At 38.1% G+C, this 13,952-nt stretch overlaps 1 protein-coding gene and 1 long non-coding RNA gene across 4 annotated transcripts in view; one reads left to right on the plus strand and one right to left on the minus strand.

Moving 5' to 3' along the window:
- Nucleotides 1-4,602, plus strand: part of Pfas (phosphoribosylformylglycinamidine synthase) — a 205,416-nt gene extending 200,814 nt beyond the window's left edge. For both annotated transcript variants that reach the window (XM_067104532.1, XM_067104533.1), the window contains exons 27-28: nt 1,616-1,744; nt 3,346-4,602. In XM_067104532.1, coding sequence (XP_066960633.1) covers nt 1,616-1,744; nt 3,346-3,542 — 326 coding nt within the window. In that variant the 3' untranslated portion in view covers nt 3,543-4,602. The remainder of the gene's footprint in view (nt 1-1,615; nt 1,745-3,345) is intronic.
- LOC136838874 (uncharacterized) overlaps nt 1-13,952 on the minus strand; it is a 530,691-nt gene that overhangs the window by 342,011 nt on the left and 174,728 nt on the right. The gene's annotated exons all lie outside the window — the stretch shown is intronic.

Genomic DNA, 13,952 nt, shown 5'->3' on the forward strand with positions numbered 1-13,952 from the left:
CTAAATATCTAGAAGATGAATGTGCCATTAAGAACAAGGTCTAAAGAATACCAGGTCAACCCACCAGTGACCTAAAACGTGTCCTTTTCTACGCAGGTAAACAATGGGTTGGATTATGATATCAGAGAGTCCTGGTGTTCAGTGTGAAGCTCTTCCTGTACCTATTATAAACTAGTAAACTCAAACTGTTCAGTGCATAACATTGTTTTATTGCTTATGATACAGTATCTGTAGCTATACATTAAATGTTTCGTTGTGCTAATTATGGGTGTTCTCCAATAAATGTAAAACGAAAAAAGGAGCAACTTTTCACAACTTAACATATCCAGAAATGCATCTGGGTTGAACATGTCAAACCAAGACGAAATTCCTAAATACATGGTAGAAATGGAAAAATCAATAAAGGTTCTGGGAAGTAAAGGTTTTTGCCCATTTCAAAAAGGATCTGTAATTTCCTCACAGTCTTTGCTCAAATTGCTACAAACTGTGAAAGACATTTTCAATATATAATAACATAGACTAAATTAAGACGGACTTCAGCATTTCCTTGCCTGCCTATGACAGATGGGAGCTTGCTATCAGCATCCATCGGCAGTTGCAGTGCAGCAAAGAATTAGGTGTCATCTTTTAGGGAAAGACAGCTCTCTAATGGGATCAAAATATAACAAAGACAGCAACTGCAAAGGAGATAACATAACAGCTGGCACATTCCAATTTTTACTAGATATGCAAACTTCTTCCCATAGTAATGATGATGAGTCATTACAACGTGAACTGAATATGTAAGCCATAATGTCTAGTTTACCAGAGAGTTTCGGTGCAGAAGAAAAAGGAAATAGCTTCACTGAAAGTTTGCAAGAGACTGACGATGAATAACTTGGAAGCAATAGGGAAAGGTGGTTTAGAATACTTCAGTGGATTTATTGCCCATAAATTTCCAAAATAACCATATCTTGGGTCATATGTGCCATTAGTAGATAACTCATGGACAGGCATAATAAGTAGAGGTAATAAAAAATCAATGAAGCCTTCTAAAGAATTTTATGAATAATTGAAAACAATGGAGAAAATATTGAAATGCTATCATGGTAAAAAAGGACTCAGAGCTGGAAAAGGAACTGTCAAAACTTAGCTGTAGAAATGTAAAATTTTACTCATTTACCTCTTGATTCAGGCACGTATTTTGTCTATTTTCAAATGTTCTTCAGAATAAGCCTATTAAACAGGGAAATAATTTCTTTCAAAAAAAAAAAAATAATGAAGTAAAGAGCCTGTAAAAGAAATGATTGTATTTCTCTTTTAAACAATTCTTTACTCTTAATTCCATAATAATTTCCATGTAATGTATCTAAATACAGTGTCTTTTTTAAGCAATATATCTTTGTGAAAAAGTGGATATACATTGTTCATAGGACACTTCATAGACCTGTGATTTATCACCAGAAATTGGTTGTACAATCTTACAAGTTATTTAATTTTTAGTAGGAAGCTAGGCCTCTAGAGCTTTTCTTAGTTATCAAGTTCTTTAATCATAGTGATGTCATATTTTCTAAACTCAATACAGTATATAGCGATTAGGAACCTGTTCAAATCATTATTATTTTTTCTGTTCCAGGACGATTTGTCTATAGCAGTAGCGATGTCTTGGCATCCCTGATCTCCAGTAGATGCATTGCTATGCGCTACATAGATGATGAGGATCAACCAACAAAATTATATCCCATGAATCCAAATGGTTCAGAAGGTTGGTGTAATGTTACTGACTTTTTTTTTTAAATTGTTGAAATTTGCACTCAGTGGTATACATTTTTATGTTTTTTACTTTTGTACTTAATTATTCAGAAAAAAAAATGTATTAAGTTTTTGTTGTTGCCCGATTGCACAAAAATGAAGATAAGCGCTTGATTAAAGCCTTACCTAGGAATCAGTTTTGCTTCAATTATATCAATTCAGGTCTCCACCACTTTCAGTCCTAACAAGACAGATAGGGAATTACATTTCTAAAAATCATAGCTATGGAAAGTCCTAAGTCTGATTAAATTTTGATCTTTTCTATCAATTATAGCACTTTTCATTCATTTATTACCTCACATTTTGTCTACTACTGTACTAGCTGTATCACTTATAATTACTTATGACTTCATAAAGGCTGTCTTAAACAGTCACCACTTAGTATGACGTTTGTTTAATTTGCTACCCACTTCTCTTGATACTGTCGTATCTTTCTTTCTGTTTGTTTGTTTTTGGTGCTTACAAGACCAACTTAATTTCTATACTATATCTACAGTGTGCTGAGCACTTCACCCTGTAAACAATGCGTAAGGTTCTTTGCAGCAATCTTTCTGCCCTAGATTCAAGTTTTTTGCTTTATACATACTTTTCATCTGTCTTCTTTGGTCTCTCTTTACTAATCTCTCTAAATTCTTTAACTGCGCATTGTTTTATTGTCATTTCTCACTCAGAGACAACTCTTTGGCAAGCCTTATGAGAATGTATGAATGTGGCTCACTGACCATGTTAAACTACAGTACTGTACTGAATTGTATTTCATAACAATAATAGTAATAATAATAATAATAGAATTTAAATGTGATTGCTACATTAGGTGTCTTCAATTTGTATAGTTTTTCCTCTTTATTATGATTCTTTTTCTGTCAATACAATCTGCCTGTAACTTATGTATATGTCTTCCTTTCATATATGGAGAGGTACACATTCTTCAGTGTGAATATTTTTTACTACTGACAGAATGTATTAATTCTGAATTATAAAGTTGTTGTATAACAAGCTACTCTTGGCTTTTGGCATGATCATGTTCAGGAAAGCCTGAGTGGAAAGTGTTCTAAAACTATATATACTGTAGTTGCTTTCAGGAAATGCAATTTTCATTTAATCTCCTTGTTAGTAGTGAGGTTGGTGAGGGTCTGCATTGTTCACTAAGAAGTAAGTCTGATTTCAGCATGGAAGACAGTTTCTCTCAAGGGTTTTCTCCATTTTTTTTATATGGCAAAACTTTTTTGTTCTAAGTATAAGGCCCATTGCTGTAAAAAAATTTTCATAAGACTGATGACAGTACATAATCTTCAAAATATGCACTTATGCCAGATCATTATTTGTTTTGGTATTTTTACTTCTATTAAAGACTAAAAGACTTGCAAAATTAAACCCCGTCTGTATTATTTTCAGAGTATATAATATAGATTGTGTATTCTTTTAGTTGAGAATTGTTATTTCTTGACCAAAAATCTTCACTGTTCTGAATTCAAGAATAAAACAGTCATTCATTTGGGCACGTTCATATCATACTGATAAAGATATTTCAAGTTTTCCATTTTTTTTTTCAAGGTGGAGTAGCTGGCATAACCTCGCCATGTGGTCGGCATTTAGCACTAATGCCACATCCAGAACGTTGTGTCCTTCGATGGCAGTGGCCCCATATGGCAGAACCTTTAACAAGTTCTCCACACAAAGAATATCTGGCTGCTCCTTGGGCAAGACTGTTTCAGAATGGATTTAATTGGTGTCTTGAAAATAAAGGCTGATTCATCTGATTAGTTTTGACAGAATGACAGGTTTCTTATTCTTTCTCTGAAAGCTATTTAGGAAATATGGACAGTGAGAACATCTGAATGCGATTTGTTGTATTTTACTTAAATTGTATACTGTAATATCTGTTTTTGCCATATATAATTATTAAATTTAATGGCACAGTACTGTACATTATTGCTGCATTTTTTACACACAATTTTTTTTTTAAATTAACATCGTGTAACATCTGAAATATCTAATAAGAGAATGAAAAAAGTACGGGTATGTACTGAGGATCTGAAATTTTACAAAAAGTTTCATAATCAGAGTTTTGTATTTGATGGGAGTAATATTTATTTACCATACATATTTTTCCAAGTAACTTTTTTGTTTATGCAGCATATACTATACTGCACAGTAATTATGTTTCTCTTTTTTTAAATGTGATTACATTTTTGTTCATGATGTATAAAGCCTGAAATTTCTACCATTGAAATGAAATTCAATATTAAGGGCTAGATCATTTATCAAGCTGTGAATTTGATTTCAGATAATAAAATTTGTTAGTGATTTTGCAAGTTTCTTTATATTCAATATAAAGTGAGTACAGGTATTTCATCATGCATGATTGCTAGTTTTCTAATGAAATTTTGACTTTATTTTGTTCACTGTACTGTACTCTATAACTTTCTAGCATCTACTCAGAAATTCAGTATAGATACAGTATTAAGGATTAAATGTTTTATTCAAAGCTGTTCATAAATGGGGTTTCTTATTCCAGGAAATAAAATTTGCTTATATTCTTTAGTGTATTTCTCTTCTAAACAAAAACATTTCTTTACAATTGTGTCACAACAGTAACTTGTTTCTTTATATTTCATAGTTGTATGTACTTGATTTTTTAGGAAAGTATTTTTGTAGTATTTTGTTTTATTTTTAAGAATAATACGCTATTGCCTATGCCAACTGTCAACCTTTGATTATTGCAGATAGCCTTGTATTACATGCGATACACAAGTTCATAATGTATGTTTAGCCCAAGTACTCTACAGAATAAATGTTTCCCAAGTTTAATGTCATGTTATTTTACAAAACCACAAACTTATAATCAAAGTAGAAAAGTAAGTATTTCAGCATTAACTTGATTACCTTAAACTCCTGTCAGGCCCAGCTAGCTAGGTGATATTATTACTATTATAAATCTCTTTTAAAAGGACTTATATGTCTCGTGCTAGGATCATTGAAAGAATTTGTTGTTAAACAGGCAGTGAAGACTTGAGAACTAGAGTTGAAAGAAACTGAATGAAAAATAAAAACGAAGAACTTAATAATGCTGCTTACTGAAGGAAAACTGCAAAGAGCCTCATGTACCAACAAGTGTGTCACACAAGGCATGCAATAAGTGATACTACCCTAAATGAAAACGACTTATGGGTGGAAAACATGATGAGATAGATGTTACAGGCAGCTGGAGAATGAGAAGTAATTAAGGTCTTCCTCCATGGTAGATTTAGGGTGAATAAGACTTCTGAGTGTTCAAACAACTCAAGTTGAAGGCTTTGGCTCAATTGCTTTATTTTCTTGAAGATTGATTAAGCCATGGCAAACAACAGTCTCACAACACTTCTGAGATAACCAGCAGCTGCTGAACAATAAATGGAAACAATGACCAAGAGTATATGAGAACTGGACATTTTGTACTGGTTTGACTCAAGCAATGGTGCTTTCAATAACAGACTCATGACTGTCAAAGCAGTAAGACAACTGAAGATCAGATGATGCTGGGTAATAGAATGGACGGGGAAAATGATATTACATTACAAGGCAGATGAGGACTGGAAAGTGAAAAAGGGTTGGATAGCTCAGTACTGGACAACATTACAAGACAGAATGTCAAAGTACTGAATGACAAGTATTATTTAGCTTAGGATACTATTCACATCAAACTGCAATTTCTGTTGAACTATGATATTCTAAAGCTAATTATCCTTGGGACAACAGGGAATTCTGGAGAGACTAACAGCCCTTCCGGTCCTTCCATAGGCGTAACTGGGGGGCGGCACAGGAGGCCATGTGCCCCCCATTTGAAACTGGTACCCCCAGGTACCCCCATTTTGAGTTCATGTAGCTTGTAGTAAAACCCAAGTTTAATTTTCATATTATTATTATTAATGTTAAAGTTTTCTACATCAAGTAGTTTGGATGTTTTTTGTATAAAAAAATAAGAGGAGTTTTACTATATTAACTGTAAAAAATAAATCAGTTTTCTTTCTTTATCTCAAGTGTATTCGTTTTCCAAACGTTATGTAAGTGTGAAAAAAATGTAATCAAATCATGTACAGAAAATAATTTATGACCAAAAAATCAGTGGATAATGTAAAATTTGGAAATTAAAATAGGATAGAAAATGAAAACTTCAAAAACACGCACACACACAGACACACACACACGTTTATTATACAAAAATGTTATATATGTATAACGCAACAATGTCAGAGGACTGACTGACATATTATAATCAGTTGGTAAAACATCTGGATATGTGAAAATCCTACACAAACTCTCAGAAATAGTGCATTATTGCATAACGGAAATTTGGTTACACAGAGAGAGAGAGAGAGAGAGAGAGAGAGAGAGAGAGAGAGGGAGAGAGAGAGAGAGAGAATGTGCTCATCATTATTGATACTGTATGAATCCACTGATTATTCGTTTTTCTTTGTCTTGTGCAGCGCCATCGTTGGTAATAGTCTCATACAATACGTGTATGTGATGTGTTGACGCAACGCTGGCACGGATTAGCCGAGACAGTGAAGTTCCTGTCGGTAAATGGCAATCATTCTGTACGCGATTGTGTGAATAAGAACGTCACCAAGACACGGCAGGTGCTTCTTGATGTCCTGGGTTACTTGAAAAATGAGTCTGGATGGTTTTTCTGTCCCAGCTGGCTCTGAGAAAAAAAAACTGAAGGACTCTCATGTGGAGTCTCCCCAGGTAGACAAACTGCTCCATGGAGGCCAACATCATGAGGAGACTTATCCACTTGTTGGCTGAACATGTCTGCAGGAAGAGAAATTTGTCTACTGTTCGTAGACAGGACTCCACTCTCTTGGGGGATGGAAAAGCCCCAAAAAGAAGTGAATTCAGTCATTCCCAAATACAGTATACCATATGTTGAGACAGAACCAGTTAAGACTTCTTTAGATTGATCAAAAGTCCCAAATCCTGTGCTAAAAGAAGGATCTTTTGAATGTCCTCCATGCAACATTCCTTCATCGGGGCGCAAAGGAGCCAGTCGTCCAAATAGAGAGCGAAGTTGATGCCCATGAGATGGAGCCAACCTGCTATAAGAGCGAGAACAGTGAAAACCTGAGGGGCAGTTGAAAGACCGAAGCATAGGTCCCAAAACTGGAGGATCTGGTCCCGAAAAACGAATCTGAGGTACTTCCTCGAGTCTGGATGTATGGGGACATGGAAGTATGCATCTTGCATGTCTATGGAGACCATCCAGTCCCCTTAAAAAATGTATGCAAGAATTGAGCGATTCATCTCCATTCTGAATTCTGTCTTTTGTACAAAGACATGCAGTGTGCTGACAACTAACACTGGTCTCCATCCTCCTGAAGACTTTGGGACCACAAAGAGGTGATTGTAAAACCCCTCTGATTTTACATCTGTGACTACCTCTATTGCCCTTTTTTGAAGAAGGGATGAAACTTCCTTCAATAGGGCAGAAAACCTTTTTGAGCCTATCAAGTATGCAGTCAATGCAATGAGCTTCTTGACTAAGTGCAGATCTTCTCTGAACGGAATACAGTAGCCTTTATTGAGTACTTCTACAACCCACTGCTCTGCTCCTCTCTTGCTCCACTACTAAAAAGGAAGGAGCCTGGCACATACTGCTGCACGGGGAACATTATCCTCACTTCTTGGAGGAAGGATGGTTGAAGATTTCTTGATAGATTTAGAAAAGAAATGGACGTTTGTTCTTGGTCTTGACTGAAACCTTTGCCTGCCCCCTCAAAAGGGATGATGCTGCAAAGGAGAGGATGATCTGGCACTGAAAGAGGGAGTCTCCATAGAACATTTAGAGGACTGTAATAAAAGTCCTCTGTAGACTTCTGTTGTAAGTCTGATGTGATCCCATTAACTACCAACTCTGGAAAAAGGAGGTGACGTGCTATGGGGGAGAAGAGAACGGCCGATTTCTGTGCTGACACAACTCCCTTTAAGGTAAATGGGCACCAAAGCTCTCTTTTCTTCAATATGCCCATCAAATAGGTGGAGGCTAACTCTCAGGAACTGTCTCTTATCCCTCTATCTATGCAGGAAAGAATGGCAAGAAGATCCGAAACAAGGTCCGTGGGAACCTAAGGATAGTCCTGGATTTTCTTAGCAAGGGCACCTACTGCCCAATCCAGGAAGCTGATTACTTAGAATACTTTGAAAATATTCTTAAATAAGTGGTCGAGTTCAGAGGACGAAAACGTCACCTTGGCCGCTGCAAACACCGACCTGCGAGAGGACTCAATAAGACCCGAGAAGTCCCCCTGGGAGGAGGCAGACACACCCAGGAACGAGCTTCTCCGGTAGCATAATAAGAGTGTCTTCTTTCCAACAAACATGAAGGGGGATAACAGAACGCAGCCTTTCCTTGCTCTTTCGTCTGCTAACCAGCACTCAACCTCGCTCACAGCCTTCCTAGCTGAAGTAGAGAGCAACATCTTAGGCACCTTGGACAATTCCGTAGGCAAGCTGCTCATCTGGGAGGTGGAAGCCGGGGAGGATGGGGTTGCTGGTGAGAAGAATTTAGGAAACTATGAAGAAGGAAGTGTAGGAGAGCTGCATATGCAGAAGGAGAAGTATCCTTCTCTGGATCTTGAACCTCCTCTTCAGCCAACGACACTAGAGACAAGGACACATCTATGGCGCTAGCAGGAGGAGGGGGCTAATGCATGCTCGGAAGCTGAAGGAAGATCGGGTGCCGATGGGCGCTCTGACACAGGGTGCTTGCACTTAGAAACTGAGGGAGTCTGATCAGGATCCAAAACTTGACACTTCACAGGCGAACGTTCTGGTGAAAAATGCTCTGGGCTGTCCCAAAAGCTGCATGATGGTCCAGACTCCTTGACCTTCTTACGAGGCACCTGAGGGGTGCTAGATACATCAACCGCTGACCTTTTCAGTGGTCTGGATTTGTCAACAAAAAGCCATAGGCATCTGTATTCAGGACTAGAAACTTCTGAACTGGAGAAAAGATGGTGTGCATCCTTAAAGACACCTTTCCAATGACTGTCTGCTGCCACCTGGGATTCGGATACAGGTGCAACTGAGGGGCTGACTGTCCGTAGGCAGACCCCACCGACCTCCCCATGTGCAGGGGAGTGTCAGGGACCTTCGCCTAGGAGAACTGGTGGGATGGACAGCCAGCTCCTCCACTAACACTTCACTGTGAGCACTTTTCTCATGGTCCATAAGTGCGTGAACTGAAACCAACAACTCAAACTTAGATTCAAACTTTGCTTCCAGGTTGGCAATGGCACTGAGTTCGGAAGTATGGGAGCTGGGTGCAGGATCAGGTGAAATAGTTGAAGGACTGGGAATTGAGGACAAAACAGAAATAACAGGACATCAGAGGAAGATGTCAAAGATTCCTTGCTAGCTAATGACTCGTAACTCCTAGCGGTCGCTTTCCTCTTCCTATCACTTTCCAATTCGGAAAAGTGAGAAGTCAATACTTTCCATTGTCTAGGTTCCCAGTCAACACATTCAGCACAAGTCAGATCTAATGAGCACGCATGACCCCTGCAACCCTACACACTGTATGCAAGTCATATTTGGCAGAAGTTAACCTCATATTGCAGCCTTTGATACAATATCAAGTGCTAGACGTACTTGCGTTCGACACTGTCGGTAACAAGTTGACTAACTAAGTCTCATAAGTGAAAAACAACTCCAAATTCTGAAAAACTGTCTTATATAACAACCTGACTAAATAAATGTCGGAAGGCTACCAAAAGAATCCAAAATACTTCAGATAACTTCAGGATAACAACCAGTAAAGTCTACGGATTCCAAAAATTTAAGCTGCTGCTCACAACCTTCGTCAGGAGTCAGCAGAAATAAATTGAAGCTCTCTGCTGTGTTGTTTCTCTCCTTCCCAGAAAGTGGGTGGGGCTAGTTACACCAAAAGAAAACAAAAGAATCGCTACAGCGAATTTTCACATTTTAACAACCAGTTACTAGAAATTGTTAGCTATGTAATTACCTGGAAGTTACTTATATAAAATTTTGTTGTGAGGGCCTGCCTCAACTTAGTTACAATTTCTGCTGCTACCGACGCCGAACAGCACTGCAGCTGATGCCGCTAAGCATTCCAGATTCTTTGTACCTACACTAGTGCTGAGGCTTCATCTCCTGTGCAGCGATTCATTCGTCTGAATTTATCGTTAAATATTTACTGCATCCGTTACCTATCATTGCTAACGGCAAGCACAAGGACAGTGATGAAAGTGGTAGTGTTAAATAGGCTTAATAAGCAGCAAGCCATCTCAATGGAAACTAAAGTGGCAATAATAAAGAAGTTAGAAAGTGGTGAAAAAACAGTTGACGTAGTGCGCCATTACAATATGAATCGCTCGACTATCTGCACAATTTTGAAGAACAAAAACAAAATTATGGAACATGTGAAAAGTGCTGTGCCAATGCAGTCAATAATTATAAGTAAGAGAAGGGGGAGGGTGTAGAAGAAATGGAAAAATTTTTGGGTATCTGGATGGAACACCAAAGACAAAGATGTGTACCACTTAGCCTCATGCTCATTCAAGAAAAGGCTAAGAGCCTTTTCGATGGCTTGAAGGCTAAGGCTGGCGAAAGTGCTAAATATGAAACATTTGCTACAAGCCGTGGATGGTTTCATTGCTTCAAAAAAATGGGCCAACTTGCATCACGCGTCCATAAGCGGTGAGTTAGCGAGGGCCAATAAAGCAGCAGCCGAAAACTTTTCCAGGACGCTCAAGGAAGTAGCTGATAAGGAAGGCTATACCCCTCTGCAAATTTTTAATATAGACGAGACAGGCCTTTTCTGGAAAAAATGCCAGAAAAAACGTACATCAGCCTTGAAGAGAAGACGATGCCAGGATTTAAGATGGCGAAGGATAGGCTAACGTTACTGCTGGGTGGCAATTGTTCGGGAGACACGAAGCTAAAATCTCTCCTCGTGTATCATGCAGAAAATCCACGGGCACTGAAAAATATTACAAAAAGTTCTCTACCCATAATCTGGATGTCCAATAAGAAAGCCTGGGTGACTCTTGCTGTATCTGACGACTGGTTTTTTATCACTAGCTGTACTGCAGAGAGAATAACATTCCTTTCAAGATTCTCTTAATTTTGGAGGATGCCCCTGGTCACCCACCACACTTAGATGACTTCCATCTGGATGCTCAAGTTGTTCATTTACTCCCTAACAACTTCACTCATTCAGCCAATGGATCAGGGCGTAATAACAAGTTTCAAAAAACACTACACTCGCTGTACATAAAGGAAAACATTAAAGGAGATAAATGACGCAGATGTGACCTCACGTGACTTCTGGAAGGGTTACAACATTTACAGTTGTGTAAAGAACATTGATGCTGCATGGCGTGAAGTAAGTGACATCAACATGAATGGAGTATGGAAGGCCTTATGCTCACAGTTTGTAAATGACTTCAGATGGTTTAATCAAGAGATGAGGAAAAGGGAATCCTTAACAGTCGCGTTGACATAAGTGAAAAGTTACAGCTTGGCATAGGGGAAGAGGACTTTCCAGAGCTGTTTGACAGTCTGTCACATTCATTCAGAGAAATTGACGAATGAGGGTTTGATGGAATTGGAAGAAATGCAAATAACAGAACATGAAGAAGAAGAACCTGTTCCCTTAAAGAAGTTTGAAACAAAATTGATGGCCGAGGGATTTTCTCTTCTACAAAAAGTGTTGACTATTTTTGAGAATCAGGACCCTAATGTTGAGAGATTCTCAAAAGTAGCCACAACAGTCCATGATGCTTTCCAATGTTATTGTATCACATATGATGAAAAGAAAAAAAAAATGCAAACTTCTACAAACAAATTCTTTAAACGAGTGCCTTCAACCTCAAGAGTCTCCTCATTTCTAATGACTGCTCCCTCCCCAAATGAAGAGGAAAGTGATGAAGAAATCCTTGCTGAAGAAATTGAAGAAAACCAAGATGACACTGACGACCCACCACCCCTGTATTAATTCCACACCACTCTCCCCCTCTCATCATCCATCATGACAAGCCCACGACACCAGTTTCAGAGGTAAGAAAACTGTACCATTGTATTAATAAAATGTGCCATAAAATACAGTAACAGTACTACCAGTATTGGGTTTTAGTATGAAAAAACATAAATAGCACTGTACGTCCTGACTTTGCATATACCAAGTTGAACAAAATGAACTTAAGAACAGCCGTTTGGAACGTAACTGTAATTATCATTGGTTGAGTGTAGTTATCTTTGGGTGCACACTCATGGGTTAGTATATGTACTGTACCTGTAGACCATCACTCATGAGTTAAGTGAAGTTGCCTTCTATTGCATTTCCCTCTAACTGAGCAATGGTTTGAGGCTTAACTATACCTGCCCTAAAACCAAGGCTTTTGGTCAAGAATATATTTACAGCAGATCTTTACTCAAGCCAAGCTGTGAATACTTTCTAGATCTGAATCAAGTTCCAATTAGCAATACAGACTACAGCCAAATTATTGACAGTAAATGGATAAATGCATTCAGAAAGAAGTATGGTACATTATATTCATGGGTCCACTGGGTAAGAGATGTAATATGGTATACCTACAGGTCTTGATATCAGGTTTAAGTATTACAGCTTGATGTGCCAGAACAGGGAATACAGAAAGGGTAGACTAGATGAGAATCAGAGAGGGTGATAAGTTCTACAGTGGCCAAAGAATCTTAAATGAATATGTATCAAAGGCAGCAAAGTTGTATCAGGAATCCTTATATCTTGGATATACCACAAAACCAGGAAGAAGAACAAGCTCTGAAAGGTATTATAAAAGTGGTTGTTAAAAGAATTGACATCATTTACAAAATTTTGCAAATTAGGATTCATTAAAACATATTCCGTTTTAGGGAGCTGTAGCATTAGTTGCCACATTATTTTGTCATAAATGACCCAGACAAGAATTTCTCATCTGTGAAGAGAAAGTCTCAAAGTTTACTTTTGTTTCATCAGTTAATTTCATTAGTATAGCATTACCAAAGATACAATATACAATTATAAGTAATAAAAGTGCTTGCCATGTGAATACTGTTGCTAACTCAAAATGCTGAGAGAGTTTCCTGGATAAAAACAATCTCAAAATGCCTACATTGAATTTGGGCATGGTTATTGCACAAAAATAGCACTGCTAAATGGGCAAGTTGTGCATTTCTGTATGACATCAATATAATTTACAAGCTTCTAGTGCATTCCCACTTCTCAAGATGACATAACTTAGAGAATGTTGCAGCAAAAACACTACATCCACTTTTAGAGGCATACTTTTTTCATGTAAAACACAATCTGAATTAGTCTTTATTACAGTTCTAGTCTATGTGATTTGTGTAAGCCCCATAGCAACTGAACACATATAGAGCATCGATCTAGTGTAAGCTTCTAAGCTTTGCTGCTAAATCCAGGTTTAACCACCAGTCTCTGTGGTCAATCACTGAAGGCTCTCATTTATTCAAAGTGAACTGACCAGCCAGGTGGTATACTTAGTAAAGAGCACTTTACAGAACCAGCTTAGCTTCCACTCATGGAAGCCGTTTAGTGCCTTATGGGAGGAATGGTGAACTTCTACCACCAATTCCTCCCAGGAATTGAACAAACCATGACCATCCTCTCCAACACCCTCAGCAGAAACAGCAGGACTCTCAGCTGGAACAATGCAACGCAATCAAAGTAACCAAAGATGCCCAGGCAAATGCAACCACTTGATCATTCCCCAAATAGGTTAGACTCACACTCCCAGTCAGTCAACTACAACTCAATCCACAGGTTTCTTCAGCAGAAACCTAATACAGCAGAAAGAAGATATAGTACTTTCAACACAGAGCTCCTCGCTGTACACCTGCATACCAAACACTTCAGACACCAATTCGAAGAAACAATTTTCATCATCCTAATGGATCATCTGCCACTTATACATGCCTTACCGAAAAAATCAAGCATAATCCACCCATCAATAGCATCAACATTCAGTGATCGCCATATCTGTGCAAAGGAAAATCCCAGTTGCAGATGTACTATCCCGAACAGAATTCAACAGCATCCAACTAGGGATTAATTACCGTGAGCTTACCAATGCAAAAGTTGAAGACACCTAAACAAATGGCTACCAAATGTCCAACATGAA

This window comes from Macrobrachium rosenbergii, chromosome 5 (assembly GCF_040412425.1).
Source record: "Macrobrachium rosenbergii isolate ZJJX-2024 chromosome 5, ASM4041242v1, whole genome shotgun sequence".
Classification (NCBI taxonomy): Eukaryota; Metazoa; Arthropoda; class Malacostraca; order Decapoda; family Palaemonidae; genus Macrobrachium; species Macrobrachium rosenbergii.